At 38.1% G+C, this 21,263-nt stretch overlaps 3 protein-coding genes across 9 annotated transcripts in view; 2 read left to right on the top strand and 1 right to left on the bottom strand.

Annotated features, from left to right (window-relative positions):
* Positions 1 to 11,830: 11,830 nt before the first annotated feature.
* Positions 11,831 to 16,691, top strand: LOC120085984 (GATA transcription factor 24-like). Of its 6 annotated transcripts, none has more exons than XR_005484102.1 (9): positions 11,831 to 12,114; positions 12,468 to 12,780; positions 13,429 to 13,515; positions 13,596 to 13,756; positions 14,713 to 14,844; positions 14,941 to 15,046; positions 15,506 to 15,585; positions 16,121 to 16,189; positions 16,297 to 16,691. XR_005484102.1 is itself a non-coding variant. In XM_039042353.1 (9 exons), exons 3-9 carry the CDS (start codon positions 12,472 to 12,474, stop codon positions 16,342 to 16,344), a joined length of 912 nt encoding a protein of 303 aa, XP_038898281.1. In that variant the 5' UTR covers positions 11,831 to 12,114; positions 12,271 to 12,318; positions 12,468 to 12,471; the 3' UTR covers positions 16,345 to 16,691. The 6 variants fall into 6 exon arrangements, 4 of the variants coding, with proteins under 4 accessions (XP_038898281.1, XP_038898283.1, XP_038898280.1 ...); XM_039042353.1 differs by lacking the exon at positions 15,506 to 15,585 and adding an exon at positions 12,271 to 12,318; XR_005484103.1 differs by lacking the exon at positions 15,506 to 15,585 and having other exon boundaries at positions 16,006 to 16,189.
* A 156-nt stretch (positions 16,692 to 16,847) lies between these two features.
* The window catches only part of LOC120085982 (KH domain-containing protein HEN4), a 12,699-nt gene continuing 8,283 nt past the window's right edge, over positions 16,848 to 21,263 (bottom strand). Inside the window, exons 3-7 of the mRNA XM_039042347.1 lie at positions 18,943 to 19,194; positions 17,869 to 18,246; positions 17,705 to 17,778; positions 17,409 to 17,520; positions 16,848 to 17,338 (exon numbers count right to left, since the gene is read on the bottom strand). Coding sequence (XP_038898275.1) covers positions 17,192 to 17,338; positions 17,409 to 17,520; positions 17,705 to 17,778; positions 17,869 to 18,246; positions 18,943 to 19,194 — 963 coding nt within the window. The 3' untranslated portion in view covers positions 16,848 to 17,191. The remainder of the gene's footprint in view (positions 17,339 to 17,408; positions 17,521 to 17,704; positions 17,779 to 17,868; positions 18,247 to 18,942; positions 19,195 to 21,263) is intronic.
* LOC120085983 overlaps positions 20,003 to 21,263 on the top strand; it is a 4,347-nt gene continuing 3,086 nt past the window's right edge. The window contains exon 1 of one of the 2 annotated variants that reach the window (XM_039042349.1): positions 20,003 to 21,213. In XM_039042349.1, coding sequence (XP_038898277.1) covers positions 21,076 to 21,213 — 138 coding nt within the window. In that variant the 5' untranslated portion in view covers positions 20,003 to 21,075. Of the gene's footprint in view, positions 21,217 to 21,263 lie in introns of both variants that reach the window. The other variant, XM_039042348.1, reaches the window with a different exon arrangement.

The following is a 21,263-nucleotide window of genomic DNA, read 5'->3' as shown; positions in this document are numbered from 1 at the left end:
GACAGTGAAGGCTAGGAAGCTGCTGAGTAAGAGATGTGAAGCTTATTTAGCCTATGTGGCGGTTTCACAAAATAGGAAGCTGAAACCTGAAGATGTACCTATAGTACAGGAATTCTTAGATGTTTTCCCTGAAGAGTTACCAGGTTTACCACCTGACAGGGAAGTTGAGTTTACTATTGATTTAGTTCCAGGTACAACACCTATTTCCCCAGGTACCATAAAGAATGGCGCTAGTGGGAACTGAAGGAGTTGAAAGTTCAGTTATAGGAACTTGTTGATAAAGGATACATCAGACCCAGTGTGTCGCCTTGGAGAGCGTCGATCTTGTTTGTCAAGAAGAAAGACGGTACTCTCAAATTATGTATAGACTATAGACAGTTGAATAAGGTGACAATTAAAAATAAGTACCCATTGCCTCGTATAGATGATCTCTTCGATTAGTTAAAGGGAGCCACGGTGTTCTCTAAGCTAGATTTGAGATTCTGTTACCACCAGTTGAAGGTTAAGAAGGCGGATGTTCCAAAGACTGCTTTCAGGACCAGGTATGGACATTATGAGTTCCTAGTAATATCGTTTGGTCTGACAAATGCTCCTGCAGTATTTATGGACTTGATGAATAGGATATTTCATCCCTACCTAGATCAGTTTGTGATAGTTTTCATAGGCGATATACTAGTATATTCCAATAGTGCAGAGAAGCATGTGGAACATCTAAGGTTAGTGCTATAAATGCTAAAAGAAAATAAGTTATATACCAAGTTTTGTAAGTGTGATTTCTGGTTAAATCAAGTTGTGTTTCTTGGACATGTAGTTTCAGCAGTCGAAGTCAGTGTAGATTCCCAAAAGACATAAGCAATGGTTAACTGGGAACGATCCATGACTGTAACATAGGTACGCAGTTTTCTGGATTTAGCAGGTTGTTACAAGAGAATTGTGGAAGGTTTCTCTAAGATAGCTCTACCATTGACAAACCTGACCAGAAAAGATGCGAAGTTTGAGTGGTCGCCAGAATGTGATAATAGTTTCCAGAAGTTGAAACAGAGGTTAGTAACAGTACCAATACTGACTTTACCTACACCAAGTAAAGAGTTTGAGATTTATATGATGCATCCCGACAAGGATTAGGATGTGTGCTGATGCAGGAAGACAAGGTAGTTGTCTATGCTTCTCGTTAGTTAAAGAAGCATAAATGTAACTACCCTACGCACAATCTAGAGTTAGCAGCACTTTTGTTAGCTTTAAAGTTATGGAGGCATTACCTGTTTGGTGAACATTGTCATATATTCACTGATCATAATAGTTTGAAGTATATCTTTGATCAGAAAGAGCTAAACTTAAGAAGTTGATCAAGTATTATGACTGTACAATTGATTATCACCCAGGTAAAGCGAATGTTGTGGTTGATGTTCTAAGTAGAAAGACCGGATCAGCCAAGGCTATTATCTGTTCAGTAGGAGGTGTACTGTTGCACGAGTTGTATAGTGCTAAAGCGGCATTATTAGTTGATCGGATAGGAGGTTTGTTAGCTTCGTTTCAGGTACGTCCTACTTTAGTAGATGATATTCTACGTGAACAGTTAAGAGATTCTGATCTTCAGAAGTTAGCTGAAGAGGTAAGTAAAGGCCTGAGAATGGACTATCAGTTAAGAGCAAATGGAGTGCTACTGAAGAAAGGTAGAATATGTGTACCTAATACCTTAGCACTTAAGTAGGCTATTTTGGAAAAGGTACATAGTTCAGCTTATGCTACGCATCCAGGCAGTACGAAGATGTATAGAACTTTAAAGAAGTCGTACTGGTGGCCTGGTATGAAGAGAAAGATAGCACAATATGTTGATAGATGTTTAGTGTGTCAGCAAATTAAGCCTGAACGACAAAGGCCAGCATGATTGCTTAATCCAGTCCTAGTGCCAGAGTGAAAGCGGGAGCATGTTACGATGGATTTCTTGTTTGGTTTACCTAGGACTCCAGCAAGCTATGACCCTATATGGGTAATTGTTGATAGATTGACAAAGACAGCTAAGTTTTTACCCGTTATGGTTACTTGTACCCTAGACAGGTTAGCTAAGCTATATGTTGATAGAATTGCGAGTCCGTTTGGAGCTCCAGTTTCGATTATATTAGGCCCAGATTCTAGATTTACATCGAAGTTCTGGCTTAGCTTGCAGAAAGCTATAGGTACCAAGCTATATTTTAGTACAGCTTTTCATCCACAGACGAATGGTCAGTCTGAGCGAACGATACAAACACTAGGGGACATGCTGAGGGCATGTGTATTGCAGTTCAAGGGCAGTCGGGATGCGCATCTATCGTTGATTAAATTTGCGTATAACAGCAGTTATCATTCGAGTATCGAAATGGCTCCGTATGAGGCTTTGTACGGGAGACCATGTAGGACTTCGGTATGTTGGAATGAAGTGGGAGAAAGGAAATTATTAGGCCCAGAACTTGTTCAACAGACGTCAGATAGTGTTAAGATTATAAGAGATAATCTTAAAACAGCTCGAGATAGACAAAAGAGTTATATAGATAAGCGGAGAAGAGAAATAGAATTTGAAGTTGGTGATAAGGTATTTCTTAAGTTGTCTCCAGGGAAAGGAATACTTGGGTTTGGTAGGAAAGGGAAGTTAAGCCCGAGATACATTGTGTTGGAGATGATGCCCTAAAGTCTCGTGTCCTGTAGTTTGTAAATAGTTTGTACGAATGTTTGTGATGTATAATATATGATATTTTCTTCACTGCTTGACTTTGCACACATTTGATGTTTTATTTAATTTACCACAAACCAATAAACTAAAATCCCTGGTTGTCTTTATGTAACTTAAGCATGTATGTGGTGACATATAAGTGGATCATATCTTAAGTGATAACCAAAATGGTTTGTAATTTATGGATATAGGAGGGAAACTTTATCCTGGTAACGCTATGGATGTGGCCCACTTTGTAGAATGATTACAAGTGTTGTGACTTGCCATAGATGGTCTGATCCTGATCATTCGTGTGGGGACATGCGAATAGGGGCATCCTATACAAAGAGTTTGTATAACACCTGACCACAAAGTGTTAACGTCTCGTTATATAACGATGTTCATGACAGAGACTTCACTTCACTAGGATGACCATAGGTAACAAGACCTCAATCTTAAGTGAGTTGGGAACTCCTGCCATTAAGGGCGGTTCTTTGATTTGCATGGGTGCGAGTGGCCAGGTTGTCGACTCAAACCTACCACTTTGGGGATTTGTCTGATTTGGGAGCTGGGAACTCGGCTACACAAGATGGAATTCACTCCTTCCCCGAAGCAGGGGTAAGTAGATAGATTGCTCCCTTAAGGCCTAATCCTGGGACTTGAACGATGTGGCGCCACACACCTTCTATAGTTGGACTATGTTGTATTGTTCATTAGAGGGATCAGTGGTACTTAAAGAGTAAGATGTAACTACAGGGGTAAAATGATAAATTGGCTCAATTGTACTTACGAGCATATGTGAAGGGTTAATGTACTGATGATTGGTTATATCTCATAGACACAGAAATATATCTGTGGTAAAAAAAGTTCAACTGTCGGTCTTTAGTGAAATGCATGACAATTAACAGATGATGGATCTCGTGGCTAAAGAGTTTAGTCAGCTATTCACGTACCGTTGGAGCTTCGAGCCATAGGTCCATAAGGTCCCGTTGGTAGCTTGGATACAAGTTGAGAATTAGGTTTTGGGTCAATTTGAAATGTTCAAATTGACAAGAGGGAATTCGATTATATATGATATAATTGAACTGGTTAATTATATATGACATGATTGACTAAATGTATGAGATACATTAATTTAGAGGAAATTGGATATAAATATGATTTATATCAAGTAGAGGAGAAAACACTATGGTTAATATATGATATCAAACTATAGGTTATGAATATAATATGGTTATATTTATTATTTTATTAATTGGACAGTTATGAGATAATTGCCCGACGTTTTCTCCGTATTCATGCATTAGTGGGAAGTTCATTCATTTTTCGTAACTGAAGAATAAAATGAAATTGGTTTTCATTTTGCAAAAGATACGCATAAAATGAAAATGGTTTTCATTTTGCAAAAGATACTTATAATTGCTCACGGTGTGACTTGCAATCAATCACTTAGTGAAACCAAAGCTCATACGATAGCGCTTCATTTTATACGATCACTTAGCGCCAGAGCCTTACAAAATGGTCGTATAGACAATCACCTAACTTTTCCTACACGATCGTGTACCTCGCCTAAACGATCAAGCATCATGACTATACGATAGTCGTTCCCTTCTCCCACTTGCTTGATCTTTGTACATGATATCTTTTCCTCCTCACCTCTACCAAATCCGAATAGAGCCCACACTTTGGATTCTCACTCTGAGAATACTAAGGGCTCCGAGTGGTGGTGTCGTCCTCATTTCCTGATGTTCGTGCAAACCCGCTCGTGGTAGATGATCGGGGTGTTGTTAAACGTTTACCAGACGTTCTAGCAAGAGCGTAAGAAGTCCGTTTATGTGAGGGCGAGTTTTGTTCTGAAGAAAGTTTTCAACTGTTAAGTCCTCGTTCTCTTGTTTTTTATTTGAAAGCATGCCAGTAATTTAGTTGTTAATGCATATCTGTATGTGTGAATGTAAATGTGAAAATTCTGTCACAATAATTTGGAAAGATCTACTTTCGCTCATAGGTACTCTCGTATAAGAGTTCCTACACATTGGATCTTACGAGATAATAAAGTGAGTTGTCCCAATGGCATACAGGTTAGAGTTACCTCCAGGGTTATCTCGTATCCATGATGTGTTTCATGTGGTGATGCTAAAAAAGTATGTGTCAGATCCTACCTATGTATTACCTGAACAACCAGTGCAGTTGAAAGAAAATTTATCATACAAAGAGGAACCAGTGGAGATTCTTGGCAGAAAAGAGCAAGTTTTAAGGAACAAGACAATACCTTTGGTAAAGGTATTATAGAGAAACCATAGCACTGAAGAAGCTACATGGGAAGCTGAGAAGCAAATGAAAAATAAGTATCCGCAGTTGTTTAATTGACAAACTTGTAGCAGGGAATTTTGAGGACGAAATTTTCTTGGGGGGGGGGGGGGGGAGGGGGGTAAATGTAAACCCTGAACCCTAATTTTCCTATTGTGTATGTCCACTACTGAGAGCAGTATGGTGAGTAGGTTAATGTGAGAATTAATTTTTAATTGTAGGGAAAAAGGTGAAAAGCTAAAAGAAAATATTAAGTTTGGAAGCTTGACTCTTGAGTGAAGCTAGAAATTGGCTAAGTGTTGGTAGTGTGTAGCCCATGCGTTGGCTTTGTGCTAGGCGTTGGAGTTGAGCCATGCGTTGGCCTTATATATTTGTTTGAGGTTAGTTGGGCTCTTAAGGAAGCCAAGTGTGGTCGGAATGAGGAGGAAGCCAGCGTTGTTGTTGCACGCCAGAGGAGCATGTTAGAGCAAGCAACCTATGCGTGGACAAGGTATGCGGCAACCAAGTCTTGGGAGGTTAGTATGCATGCGGCAGGATCGGTTGTGCGCAAGCATGGGCATTGGAGCATTGGTGTGCGGATGATCACATAGCTGCTTGTGGGTTTGCACGACATGCGCTAGGAAATGAGCTAAATGATAGCGCTAAATGATAAGCGTAAATGCTAGACGATTGAGGCTTTGCATGCATGCGGACTAGTCTAGGCATTGAGCACAAGGCGCTAGCTACTCAATGTGTGTTAAAGCTATGTGCTGGAGTATGGCTGGTTGTGCGTTGGTCAAGCTTGGCATGCGATGAGTAGAGCTTGCATTGGTCAGGCTTTGCAAAGCTGAAAGGGCTGGAGTTGCGATGATTGAAGTCGAGAGGAGGCCAAAGCACAAAGCACGTGCATTGTAATAGGTTTGCGTGAGAACTATGGTGTGCGTTGAATCTAGTTGAAAGCATGTGTTGATAGTAGGTGAAGTAATCAACCTTAACCACCGATTCAGGGGCACCAGCTGTCCTAGCTCCGGCATTAACTCCACTTGAGCTGGAGGTTCATGCTAAACATTTATGATAAATGGTGGGAGGCAGTTTAAAAGAGAGGATGAACTTCAAAAGCTCAGTTTGAACAATTCCTCCATGCAAATTGAGAGTTCTTGGTGTCGTTGGAAAGAAAGAATCTAGTTTTCAGAGGTGGCACTACTAGAAGAAGATCTTACTGGAATAAGGTCGAATAAGGAAGAAAGTGACAAGAGGTTCAGTTCATGGGTGAATCTGGGCCGTCGATGAAGAATTGACGCTCTAGAACGAACCACGAAGAGTTTGAAGCTTAAATTTTAAGGTAATCTTTCTAAGACAATTCTAAACAAGTTTGTAAAAGGAATTTCTTGAGATGAGCTCTACAATTTGAGTTATTAATGAAGTAATACGAATTTAGAATTCTATGAACAAGCAGGCAGCTGCTTGAGTTGAGTAAGTTGGAAGCTCACAGTAGGCACTCGAAAAAACTAAGGGCTGAGCACTCATATGTTTCTAACCTGCTGTGTGGACTAATAAAGCTTACGTTGAAGACTAAGACGCATAGATGCTTTTGTGAATGACCACGTGCGGCTGAAGGAACATCTAGAGCAAGTGTTGGTTGCATAATGGGAATGTGTTTGTGAGGTGTGTTTGGACGCATAGCAAGAGCCAAAATCTCAAGGAAATTTCTAAGTACTCGACCTATAGCCAGGTATACGTTTGAGTGAAGGTCTTCTAGGGGAAGGTTAAATGCAAAGCTTAATTAAGAATTAGGCTCAAAAGGGAGACCATTACTAGTAGCTAAATATATGTTGTTGTGTCCACGGGATTGACACCGTTGCTAGAAGCATATCAACCTTTAAGAAGTAGTCCTAAAGTTATGAGTGACTAAGTATTTACAATGTTTTTAAAGAATCCTTGATTTTAAGAAAGATTATTTTCATGCTAGCTATTTTACAAAGTAGTTTTTCGAGCAAACTATGAGTTTATTTTTTCAAACACATGCCATGTATGAAAGTATATTGTAAAACTATTTATGTGTGCTCATATGCACAAAGCATGCTTTAGTACCTTTAAAGACATGTTTCCATACGTTTAGCTTTACATGTTTTAAAGAGTAAGTCTTAGTATAACTAATGTTACTTTAAGCTCGATACTGAAGGACATTGAAAAGGTATTCGAGCAACTCGATTTTGAAGGACACTGAAAAAGTATCTGAGCAATAGTACCTAAGGTATGACGGTACTTAATTATAACCATGTGCATGTAGGTAGTTTGACGTCAGAGATTGAGCAAAAGGGTTCTCTCTTGACTAAGGCTTGACGTTGGAACTTAACCATAGCAGGGTTACTCTCAACTAAGGATCAGTTTAATGTTTTATGATGAAAACAACTTTACACGTTTATGCTTGGGAAGTTTACATTTCAGTACAAGGTTACTGTAAAGACTTATGTTTTAGTATGATCTCTTTATTGAGACTTATGCATGAGAACCTCTTTTTTTTTTTTTAAGTCACTCACTGGGCTAGTAGCTCACTCTGTTTTTCAAATGTTTTCTTTCCCCAGGTTATGGTCAAATCCTCCAAAGATAGCTATGCATCTTCTCTGCCACTTAAAGTCAGAAGTTCTAGTAAAAATAAATAAATATGAAAATAAATAGAATATAATATATGAATATATAAGATAAATAAATAACAAAAAGTAAATAAAATAACAAGGAATAGATTTCTCCACTTTCTCCAATTTTTTTAGATTGATCACCAATATGCAATTTGACAAGTAGGAGGTGGATTACATTGACAGTAATAGTATGTAATCTTGAGACACATGGGCTAATGAATAAGTGACACATGACCAATGGACACCAATAATGGGAAAATTTAAAGGATATTGTCCTTTTAGAAACTATTTAGGAAAATATTGTTGTTTTCAAACTATTTGTAAAAATATTGTTGTTTTTTTTTTAAAAAAATAAGTCGAGGGTTGAAAATTCAACCTAGATAGGTCGAATTTTGAACCCTCAACCTTTCCATATTTGCACGTCAAACTTTGAACCCTCGACCCTACCCTAACATTATTATTGAGTCTATTTAACTATCATTTCGGAGACCTTCCTCATAATTATTTGGTGTTGCGAGAACGAAAGACCTTCCTCATAACACTCATAATTATTTGATATGTTAAAAATAATTTTGTATTGGGAAAGAAGGAAAGAGGGAAGAGTAAGAGAGATAGCGAGATTATGAGAGAGAGCGAGATTTGAGAGAGCGAGATTTTGAGAGAGAGTGGGAGTTTGAGAGAGAGCAAGAGTTTGAAAGAGTGAGAGTTTAAGAGAGCGAGAGCGAGATCTTAAGAGCGAGATCAAGATTTTGAGAGCGAGAGCGAGATATCCGTACAAATTTCATTTTTTTTTCTTTTTTTTAATTATTACACATTCCACCTTTTTCTTTCTTTCTTCCTTTCTTTTCTTTTCTTTTTTTTAATTTTCCATTTTTTAAAAACAATTTCTAAAAATATTTTTTTTATTATTTATAATTTAAAAAAAAAAAAACTCCATCAAAATCTTGGTACCAAATGTACAAAAGGAATCCAAGATCATTATTGTAAAATCTTTTAAACTATTGACCTCACTACTGTGATTAAAATTTATGTTCTTTATATCAATAATACAGTCTTATTTATAGACTTTCATGTGAAGGTTTTAAATGTTGATTTGATTTATTATGTCCCCAAATTATTATCTAAATTATGTAAATTTGAATATTGAAGTTTTTTTTACCTAACTTTTTAGATTGAGACTATCTGATGTTATTATTTATGTCAGTGACATTTAAAAGCTTCTATATCAAAATAATTACTACTCATAATATATAAAAAGAATAAATTAAAAAAATAATATCTCATAAAAATATAAAAAATGTAAATTAAATATCTCATTTATATAAAAATAATTACAAAAATCAATGTGTCTCACAAGGTGGACGTCGTCGATTTCGAGCTGGTTGTCATCGTCGACTTCGAACTTGAGGTTGCTCGGGTTCTTCTTGACATTGCTCTGGTACCTTTGCAGGCGCTTCATAATATAAATATTCATTATGCTCTCCACAACCCCGACCATGTCCATGCACGTATGAAGACGAAGGACCAGCCTCTGAGTCATAATGTCCTGAACCAAATGCTGGCATCATCATCATCGGACTAACATAATCAGTTTGACTCTGCGTTTGCATCATAGAGGGCAACTCTTCCACATTATGTCAACCTCATCAACCTCATCCTCTTCCCGAACAGGTCCTCTACGTCTAGGAACTGATGGAGGAATAATAGGTATATTGTACATATAATGAATTTCCTCCATATAGCTTTGGTTGTCACTACATATAGCAAGAACCTGGTTCGGATCATTCACAACCTCACGGAGTCTACGGTTGTTCGATCTCTGTGAATTATAAAATAATTAGACAATATTTAAAATAAATTTAAATTCAAAATAATTAGATAATATTCATTTACCAGATGACCCACAGTTGCTCCCGGACGAGTGACGTAGCGCCTTGTGATATTATTATACCGATGAATATATTATGGAGTGACATCTATGTCAAACTGTTCAAGAGAAACCCCCACTACAATAAACCTTGCACGATAGTGCCATCGCACTACTAAATGTGCAACTTTTTCGGACCAATCTCCAGTCCTTAGGTCAATATCATGCAATACGGGTTCAGTATTACAAGGCTGTCTCTTATACACATCTAGATGTGTATAAGAGACAGTCTTGTAGCTGTGGAGCCATTGTTGGAAATCGCTCCCAAGCCCATAATTGCAAAAGTCTGAGAGGCCCAACTATCTTTCGAACCTCAGGTCTTGTTGCTTTGCATAGTTGTCTATACAACCATGCCAAGCATGCTCCACCCCACGAATACCGCCCCGCATCATGGGTTAGCTAACAGTCTGTCTCTTATACACATCTAGATGTGTATAAGAGACAGACCGTAGGCTTGTCCAACTAACTGAGCATCATTAACATGTTGTAGCTGTGGAGCCATTGTTGGAAATCGCTCCCAAGCCCATAATTGCAAAAGTCTGAGAGGCCCAACTATCTTTCGAACCTCAGGTCTTGTTGCTTTGCATAGTTGTCTATACAACCATGCCAAGCATGCTCCACCCCACGAATACCGCCCCGCATCATGGATGTTAGCTAACAATGGCAGGAACATCAAGTGAACAAAATGACTTGATTTATCTGAAAACAAACTTCCACTCATCATTTGTAGTATATATGCTCGCGCATATCTTATGACGGTTTTCCCGTTTGCATTATCTGTGAACTCACGAAATTGTGCTCCTAACCAGATTAAACTTAACCTCGATCCTTTAATCTTGTCAGCAGGTGGGGTTGCACCGAGGTACGACAAACTTCTAACCAGTCATCGTACATCACTCCGGTGACCAACTCACTATCAACAGGTAACCCCAACAACACTTCTATGTCTTGTAGAGTGATAGTGCACTCTCCAACAGACATATGGAATGTATGCGTCTCGGGCCTCCATCTCTCGACCAAGGTTGTGATCAGATGCCAGTCCAACTGAATAAATCCTAACCTGGCAACCCCATAGAATCCATATGTGCGCAGTAGCAGTAGTATTCGAGGATGGAGCAGGATAGTGCGTTGGAGAATTGTCTCTCGACGCCTGCAAGATATTTCTCTAGTAGTACGATCTTGCCATACAAAAGATGATCGATGAATGGACTGGTCGTACAAAACATCGGGATCAACAGGTCCTGGGTTTAAAGCCATGATCTGAAGAAAAAAAAATATTTATTTCTCAATTAAAAAAATATTTGTTTCTCGATTAGAAGAATAATGTACAACTTAATTAAAAGAATAATGTACAAACTTAATTAAAAGAATAATGTACAACTTAATTAAAAGAATAATGTACAAGTAATTAGAAGAATAATGTACAACTTAATTAAAAGAATAATGTCAAACTTAATTAAAAGAATAATGTACAAGTTAATTAGAAGAATAATGTACAACTTAATTAAAAGAATAATGTACAACTTAATTAAAAGAATAATGTACAACTTTATAATAAAAAAATTGAATATACAGTAAATTTATTTACTTTCCATATATATATATATATATACATGACCAATGAGAAAAAAAAGCTAGTAATCACTAATGAAAAAATAACAACAATAACAGAATTTTAAATTGTAAGAGAGACCGAGACGCATACATTCCATAGACGTTGGAGATTGTCCCATCCTACAATCTCGCTCTTAATCTCGCTCTCTCTTACAATCTGCTTCACTCACTTATCTTCCTCATCGAGGGTTGAAGTTTCGACTTATGTATGTCAAAACTAGCGAGATTTCCTTTTTCTTGCCGATGGTTTTGAAGTTTTGACTTATGTATGTCGAAACTTCAACCCTCGACAATCCTAATTTACATATTGTTTCCAAGTTTTTCTTTGTTTGTCGAGTTCTCAACGTTCGACCTCTACATTAGTCGAATCCTCAACCCTCGACTTCTAGCCTCGAACTCCCAAAACAACAATATTTCTCTAATAAGTTTCAAAACAACAATATTTCTTTAATAAGTTTTGAAAACAACAATATTAATATTAAAGGTCTGACATGTACATATAATTTAATATATTTATAATACAAGCATATTTTTAGTTTTAAATTTTTAGAAAACAAAAAATAAAAAAGAGTTACGAATATATTATTTTAAAAAAATTAAAAACAAAAAACCAAAAACGAAGAAAAGAGCAACCGGGTCAAAAACGTCTACAAACTCGCATGCTATTAAAATCCCGAATCAAAATATGTGTTAAAACGGCAAGCGGGGGACATTCAGAGGCACGTCTGTCGCTAGTTTCTAGAACCTTCTTTCTTCTCTCCGAGCTCAATCCGCCGTTGATCCCAATTGGTTTAGATCGCATCTTCAACCCTCCCCTACCCGAGGAGAGATCATCCACCTGAAAAGCAATGTGATCGTCGATCTTCTTCTTTTCAAAGCTACTTCGCACCAGAACAAGGAGATTGCATTCATCGTGTTGCGGATTTTGTGTTCGTCTGTTGGATTATCCACTCCCTTTGATGGTAATTTCAACCAAATCTCAATTCATCTTCTTATACCACCCTTCGCTTCTGATCGCTCCCTCTCCTTCTCCCTTTCTCTCTCATTTCCCGAGTTTATTTTTCCGAAAATGGAGGAAATTGACTTCTTCAGCTCACAACACATTGCCATGGTGTTAGGCATAAAGAACTTCGAACTTGGTTTTGAACTATCAACTCTATATCCTCGTATGCACTCACTGATAATCTTCTTTTTGGTCACTTATTGTTTATTGCGTGTCTAGCATTGAATTGATAGGGTTAGGATGGACCTGCGCAATAACTTGTCAACGGTTAATCGAGGTTTTTTTTTTCTTCCCGTGTTTTGGCGGGAGCAGTGAGATGGACAGTATTCATGCGAGCGATGGACGGATGCATATTAGCCATGCACAGCATTCGATGCACACACAATCTGTGCAAGACCAGGAACATCATGACTTGCATTATATGAGTAATGGGGATGGATTGGCTGATGAACATGAAAATGAAGGTCATGGTATTATGGTTGGGGAAAGGGAAGTTCAATCGGACCATGGCGATCTTGCCGAGAATCGTGGTGTAATGGTGGATCGAGGTGGCGATAACTGCGACCAGCTCAGCCTGTCTTATCAGGGTCAAGTTTATGTTTTCGATTCCGTCTCGCCCGAAAAGGTTTATTCGTTCTTCTTCTCGTGTTCGTTTTTTCCGTAGCTGTATGAAGTTAAAAACGCTTTAGAGAATTTTTCAAGTGATATCTTGAGGTTGAGACAACACAACATTTGCAAAATTTATTACCTTTCCGAGATCTCTTCGTAGTTTGCAACACTGAAAACATTGTTGAGTCAGATTGGTCCTCGATGAGCTAAGAACGTCCTCACTTCTTTGCTCCAATGGAGGTTAAGTTTATCAAAGTATAGACTGAAATTTACTGATAATGGATTACCCCCTAAATATCTTTGGACACCCCAGCTCAGTATATTTTCTGTTAGTATGGTAGATTCTTGTTTGCCACTACTCGGCGTTAATTTAAAATTCCTTCCGTACGTTTCTAATTTTAATTTATTGTTCCTCCAGCCAATTCTTAAGAACTCATCTTTTCCGAAACAGGCTTTATTACAACTTGCTGTTATTTGAAGTGCAAGCAAGTTACCCTAATTATCATTTTTATGACCAGATAGAAATATTAGTTGCTTATCTAAAGAAATTCCTGTTAGCAATTTCACACGTACCTATTAGTGCATTAGTTAGCTTATGTAGTTTGTTTTTATATTGGTTTGATGGTTTCCCATTTTCAAAATAATCTAAAGAACTCCTTGTCAGGTTCAAGCCGTGTTATTATTATTGGGAGGTCATGAAGTACCTTTGCGTGTTCCGTCAATCCCAATAACCAATCAACAAAATGATAGGGTATGTATTTTTTCATATCACATTTTACCTGTATTTTATTGTGCTATCTATTAAAGAATGACATGTTATCTCATCTGTAGAATCTCACTGATGAAGCGTTTAACCAGGCACTTGCCAATATCCCCCCACGTCTAAGTGTCCCTCAGAGATTAGCTTCTTTGATTAGATTTCGTGAAAAGCGAAAGGAACGAAATTTTGACAAGAAAATTCGGTATACAGTTCGTAAAGAGGTAGCACTTAGGTATCTCACCTTCCTTTATTGTTGGTTGGATTATTTTTTTCCCCTCAAGTCTTCTATTATTTCACCTTCAATAGGGTTATATTTTCTTCCAAGAGTTGGGAGTTAAAGCTGTATGTTCCTATTATGCGGCTTAGTTTGATTTAAACATGGTTTTCAGCTGATGGTTGAAGCTGTATAGTGCAATGTAGTTTTGTTGAACTGGGGATTCAAATGATCAGAATGTGTAAAATTCTGATGACATGATCAATGGATACTTTATGCATCTTTATTTTGTCCACTGGCTTTCAACCTGATGATTCCTCTCTTTCTCTGAATTAGCAAAGTTTTGTCCACTGCCTGTAAGGTTAGTTTCATTATGCCTCTTTATGAGAATTGAAGAGGGGCTTTAGGGGCTGGAAACAGGTTTAGGTAGTGTCTGACTTGGAATTAGTCTCGAAGTTGTGTCAAGTATCCAGTGTGGTACTCGGAGTTCCTAGTAATAGTTCAGTTGGTGGTTTGTCTACTGACTATTTTATTTTATTTTATTTTTTCGAAACAGAAAACTGAAACCAACTTACTTCCAATTCAAAATCAATCACACCTTTTAAAAAAGTAATTTAAAACTGCCACATGATTTCAAATAGCTACTGACTCTAATTTTGGAGAAGAAAATTTGTTATAGACTGCACATCTAACCCATTGATTTACTGATTCAATGATTATAAGTGCAACTGAAAACTTTGACTCACTAAACTGTAGTTTCATACTCGCTGAGGAAACTTTGACTAAACTTTGAAAACTGCATCTTGCATGCTTTGTCACAAGGAGTTGAACTTATTTTTGTTTGAATGCTGATGAATTTCTTATATAGGCTTTCTCTTTGTAACTGGGTTAGGTTAATAAAAGTTATTGGCAAATTCAAAAAGATCACTGAGCTTATATTTATTGTTTTCATCTCATTGTTCTTACTCTTATAGGATGCAGCGTAATAAAGGCCAGTTCACATCTTCTAAACCCATTCATGAAGATTCATCATTGGCCATAGCAAGTTGGGAACCAAATGAGGGTTGGAGTAATGATGGAAATGGATCCCAACAACAGGAGATTCTGTTAGTTCTATTTACAATTTCCAGATTGATTACTATTTAAAGAGTCATACTTGTTACTTTATTGATCGATTCACACTTCTAATTACTGGCTTGTAGTTGCCGACATTGTGGTATTAGTGAGAAGTCAACACCAATGATGCGACGTGGACCAGATGGGCCAAGAACCCTTTGCAATGCTTGCGGACTCATGTGGGCAAACAAGGTAACTAACATTAACTTCATTTCTCATTTCTCTTCTTCCCCCCACCCAAAATAATAAAAAGGCAACTTTTTTATCTGATGATATTTCTTTTGAAAATGTGTATTATCTTGTGTTTTAAGCTCAAAGAATTATAACAACTTTAGCAAGTCTGAGATCTTGGACATAACTGTCGATAAATTATAGATTGATCTTTCTTGGCCTCTAACATTTGTGGCAAGCATGGGCAATAATCCACTGCATTTCAGTCTTCTCCTCAATGATGACTCTAGATCCTCTTCTTTCTGAGCTATTATCTCCTTGAAAATTGAGAGTAGTAGGCTCCAAAGATGGAGGAAATCCACTACATCTTGAGTGGGGAGCCTCAATCAATCATATACAAGGCATAGCCATTCTTTCCAATCTCCCCATCTGTTATTTGTTCCTTTGATGAGAAGCTTTTTAGAATGTTTCTTTCTGAAGGTCATAAGTAACAAGATGGCTTGGCTAACTGCAAAAGGGTTTTCTATTTTGTAAAGGAAGGGAGCTCCAGCTTGGCATTGGTAATTTGAAGTGAAGAATTTTTTTTCCCTCTCTCTTTTATCTTTGTTTTTTTGGATAGGAAATGAAAACCATTTCATTGATTGATGAAATAGATTACAAGGGGAAGTCATATTTGTGACATACTTACAAAAAAAAACCTCCCTTGTGTAAGGAGGGTAGGGTAGAAAGGCAAATATTTCTGAATTGGCTTTGCTGTGGTAATATTTATTAATGGTATTGTGGATCTAAATTACCTTTTTCTTTCGTAATTAGACGTAGAAAGCCTATAGAAGTCATTTAAAGGCAAATATTTCTGAATTGGCTTTGCTGTGGTAATATTTATTAATGGTATTGTGGATCTAAATTACCTTTTTCTTTCGTAATTAGACGTAGAAAGCCTATAGAAGTCATTTAAAACGGTGGTTTAAACCAATTTGTAGGTCTTCCATGCACGAGCCTGAAAATGAGCATTTAGCAGCTCTGCTTTTGGCCTTGGCAATTCTTTTCTATGTTTTTGTTTCTATTACTTCTAATTTGTATCGCTGGACTGTTAAGGGAACTCTCCGGGACCTCTCAAAAGCTCCAAATCAAGGTGGACAAACTGCAACCTTCAATAGAAATGAGGTGAAGTGTTGATTATGTTGTCTGTCTTTACTATGGTTCTTGCAGTCGTTCAAATTTCGTGCTGTTCTCACTGCTGATTACGTCAATTCATTCAAATTTTGTTTTAGAATGCTGTGCAGAATGGAGATTCTGAGTCCAACCCAAATGGTGTTTAGAATTGTGACAGATGTTTATGATTCCTGCTGCAGAATTTAGCAAAAATCATACGTATCTCCTACAGAGATTAGTTTGAAACGGGTTAATCGACATTTGACAGATTTAAAATTTCACTGATGGATATGAATATTCACACCCATCGACAGAGAAACCCTTGTTTATCTTCTAAGCTGGCTAATTCATCTTGGAATCAAGGGCACCGTGTACGCGTACTAATTTATTGGCCTCTTGTTTTATCATACTGCGAACCATTTCAAATTATCAATTCCTAGAATCTTGTAAATTATCATTTCCTGCGGGTGTACAATGGACGTTTTTTTTAAAATCCGATTCTATTTTTGTCCTGTATTGTCTCTTCCACAGAATTTTCCTCCAATGGCTGGCACTACGTTAGGTGTCGGGTTAAAATTCAAACACAAAATTTTTGCCTTTATACCGACGGCCCAAGAGGTTACCTTCGTCCCTGGATCACTTGTGAAGCAAACCACAAAAGCACACACACTTTGGGGAAAATGCCCCAAATTTTTTTCCTTTTATTCTATCACTATACAATCTCTGGATGATGCAAATTTTGACAATGAAATCACGAGTCTAACACGATTACTACAAATTCTGCCCTACGAAATAAGATGAACACTTCGTATTTTTCTTATTGGTTTTCTACATTGAGCACTTGCCAAGGTGGCTGGAAAACATGTTTGGAACAGGGTGAAATGGATTCAAACTCTTTACCTAAATTAGAAAGCACCCTAATACCCACATGTATGTTTTGGTTTACATCCATTTGGAAACTCCCGTTGAAACTTTTGAGACAAAATTCAATTTTCATGCGGTGTTTTAGTAGGTTCATGAGGGTTGCGTCTTCCCGCACAAGATGAAGGCGTGGACAAGTCTTTGGGCAGCTCGAATCTGATCTGGTGTGCCTGACACGATCACTTTACCATCAAACATTCCAGGTTTAGCATCATGAACCACAACCATTGCCCCTGATATCTGCCACCGTAATATACAAAACACATTAAACGCAAAACACAATATGTGCCCAACTTCGCACTGGACTAACCTGCTGAACATGAGCAATGTTATTGCTGTTCTCTCCATAGATGTGACAAATTAAAGTTTGTGGAATCACCATCTCCATAGATGTGCCTCCCATGAAATGAGCTGGACCCCCGCTGAAAGACAATATAATTCAAACCAATAAATAAACCCTTAAGCCGTGAACACCAAGTTTACGAGGTAGCATCATGAAGAGTGTCGAAATGCAACCATCTTCCGAAGTCAGCGGGCGGCTCAAATACAACAGGTAAGGATAATTCCTTGAATCCAAGATTAAAGTTCATAAAAAAGATTAGTTACCTGCTGTAGGACTCATTTCTTGAAACCATGCCAAAACCAACATCAGTCGGTCCCTTGGGTATTTCGCTACTAACCTGAATGTGCTCAACAAACAAACAAACATGTTTTGCAGTCAGTTCAACACAACAAAGAAACTAGGGTTCTTAGAAAGTAAGAGCAATGACCTGAGGAGTCCACGATCTAGGAGGTCTCTCAAAAGAACCTGGCCCTGGTCTCTCAATACCATGGGGATATGGAACTCCATCCATGTTATTACCACCGAAACTAATATTATGAGAATATGGAGGCTGATGATCGAGTGGGTGGGAATGGAAAGGAAGACGTTCCATCCCATGAAGAGCTCCAGCTTGAGAAGGATAGCATCCGGGGGAATGTGCATTATTTCCCGGCCTAAATAAGGGAGGAGGTGTTCCCGGGAGAGGAGACAAGTAAGATGGATTGTTGAAGTTAGGTACGTGTGGTCTCATTGGGAATAAAGTGTCTCTAAGTCGATTTGTTATGTGAAACAGAGCATCCTGTACAGACTGCAAATTTCCAATAACCTGCCATGAACATTAGTAATAACCATTAGTTATAATCAGGTTTCAACAGAAAATTGGACTAGTGCGGAAGTAAAGTTACACAGAAATAAAGATTCCTTGCCATATTTTGAAAAGAAATAAATTAATTTAGTGAACAAATATCAATTTAACGTGGTAGTGACTTCTTTTACTGGTCACTACAAGCCATTGAAATGCTTACAAGATTGAAGGTCAGCACTCATACATGTTGCAATAGATCCATTACTTGGAAAAAAAGATATAATAATAGAGAAATGACCTGCGAGGTGTGATTTAATTTGAAACAGATAACAAAAGAGGAAGGTGGCTGCCCATAAGTCAGTTTACTTGTATGTGCAAACATATTCATTCTCCTGCATTTGCTTTGGACTAGTCACACAATCATGCAGTCCTTACATGAAAGGAAGGACAATATGAGCGTTCATGCTAAGATTCTTCTCATTTCTTTTTTATTTTAAGAAAAGAAGCGTTTCTGCTATAATATACGTATCTTAACTATCATATAGACCACCAAATGGCCATGCAACATTTGCCCTGGAGCATTTTTTTTTTATGAATAGGAAGGACAATGCAGACTATAAAACGTACAAGATGATCACTTCCATAATCATATATATTTATCAGCAAGAAAGATTGTAAAGCAAGCTTGGGAAGGTCATGTTAGAGGATGTGAATTACCTGTACTACTTCATCATTCACAGGTCCACTGTTTTGAATTTGCTCCCGGGGAAATATCTGAATGCTAGTACCAGTCCCTCTTCTCATTTCATTAATAATATGGCCTCCTCGACCCACCAAATAACCTATCTGTTGTCCGTGTACAAGCAGTCTAGCAACAACTGGAGCACCTGGTTCATATCCAATTTCTGCAATTCGACAATGTACACGTATAACAGCCTCTTGTGCAGGAGAATATGTTTGCTCCAAACTCTGGGATAAATTAAGGAAAAAAGGGGGAAGAAAAGAGCAAATGCACAGTTTTTTTTTTTCTTTTGAAAAGGAATGGAGCAAATGCACAGTATGTAATTTGAACAGGTCTAAGAAAGCTTAATACAGTTGTTAGGAACAAAAGGTATAATGCACGAATTAATACTCCTAGTCAAGGTGAACCACAAAAAAAAAAAAAAAAATCCTAGTCAAGGAAAAGAGGGTGTCAAAGATCCAAAAGGTAACGTGAAATATACAACCAAATAGATGGATGAACTTCTCAGAAATTAATCCAAGTATAACTAATGCACGAGGAAGACTTCCCCCCTTTCAAGGGGTGGTATTTTTGCGGAGCAACACGAGAGAATTTATTATTATTATTTTAAGAAACAACAAGAAGCTTCATTGCGAAAGAAACCAGAGAATAGACCCAAAAGCCAAGGGGAACAAGTGTCCCCTCACCAAAGCAAAAATTACAAAAAGACCTTCCAATCTAGGTTGATCGTGTGAGTGGTGTAATTATAAAAAAGGGATTGTGAGGGTTACTCTAATTAGAGGTCGTAAGCTGTACAGCATCACAAAAATAAACAAAAGATTTACACTTACAAAAAAGAACTCTAGCACTCCTTTCCTTCCACAGCGACCACAAAATTGCCTTTGGCACATTGCTTCAAAGTACTTTGGCTCTATCTTTCAAACCTCCTCCACTAAAAGGACTCTTGACGTCCAATCCTTGACGGCACAGGGACACACCAGCCCAAATTAAACAACCACCCAAATTGCTCCCAAACCGCTCTCACCAGCCCTTTTACAAAGAATATAACACCACAACCCCATTAAGTTAGGCATTTCCCTAGGCACCCTGTCCAAGATATTCTGTAAGGCCTCAAATAATTTACACTTATAAAAGAAGGGGTAAAAAGGGAAATGTCAAAACAACCAATGAAGAGCAAGGAAAGAAGGTGGGAGAAAAGGTGGAGGGGACCACGAGCTGGGATGAGAGAACAGAAAGAGGGGACCACGAATTGGTTACAAAAAGGCAGAGGTAGGGAAAGAATTTTCTAAAAGTGAGTGAACTTTTAGGTAGGAGAGAAAGCCAACTCTCTTTAAGGTGCTGGAAATTTCCTTGTCGTAGTTTTCTTCTTTTGGCAAGGCAGGGGAGAGTAATTTTGAGAGGAGGGTTGCTGTATTTTGGGGAAGGGTCAGTGATGAAGATCGAATGTTTGTAAGGAAGAAACCATATATAAATAATAGCAAGGAAAGTGCAGAATATTCATCCATCTGTCTTCTTCTTCTTCTTTCTGTTTTCTTTCTTTTTTATTGTTCTGTTTTGTGCTCTGTTTATTGAGCTTGCAGGGGAGAAGATCGAACGAGTGTGTAAGAGGATCTTACAAGTGGTATCAGAGCCCGCTTCATTCTGGGGCGTACACAAGCGATGGCTCAGAAACAAGTGGAAGAAAGGCTGGAAAAAAATGAGAAAGAGGTTTCGGAGATGAAAGAAATGCTGCTGGGTTTGTGCAAAAACATAGAGAAGCTGACAGAAGAAATGAGAGAAAGCAATGCAGCTCGAAAGGCTGAGGAATCGGGCGTTTCTGATGGGAGAAGGATGAAAATGAAAGGGAAAGCTGATGAATCAGAGTCAAATACGAGCAATGGAGGAGGAGGATTAGATAAAAGTATAAGAGGCTGGAAATACCCGTTTTCGCTGGTGAGAACCCTGAATCTTGGGTGTACCGGGCAGAGCATTACTTTGAGATACATGAACTGTCGGATCAAGAGAAAGTCAAGGTTGCTATCATCAGTTTTGGGCCGGAGGAGGTAGATTGGTTTAGATGGAGCCACAACCGGAGACCTATTCGAACTTGGGAAGAACTAAAAAAGAGGATGTTCAAGTACTATAGACCTATCGGAGAGGGAAGTTTAGGCGCGAGATTGTTGAGAATAAGGCAAGAAGGGACTTATGCAGAGTATGTGAAGAAATTTGTCACATATTCAACACCCTTGCCCGACCTAGCTGAAGAAGTCCTTCGAGACGCTTTTGTGCTGGAACCAACCTTGAGGGCCGAAGTGAT

The sequence above is a fragment of the Benincasa hispida genome, chromosome 9, assembly GCF_009727055.1.
Source record: "Benincasa hispida cultivar B227 chromosome 9, ASM972705v1, whole genome shotgun sequence".
Lineage (NCBI taxonomy): Eukaryota > Viridiplantae > Streptophyta > Magnoliopsida > Cucurbitales > Cucurbitaceae > Benincasa > Benincasa hispida.
The sequence above is the reverse complement of the archived record's forward strand: the minus strand, read 5'-3'. Positions and strand labels throughout refer to the sequence as shown.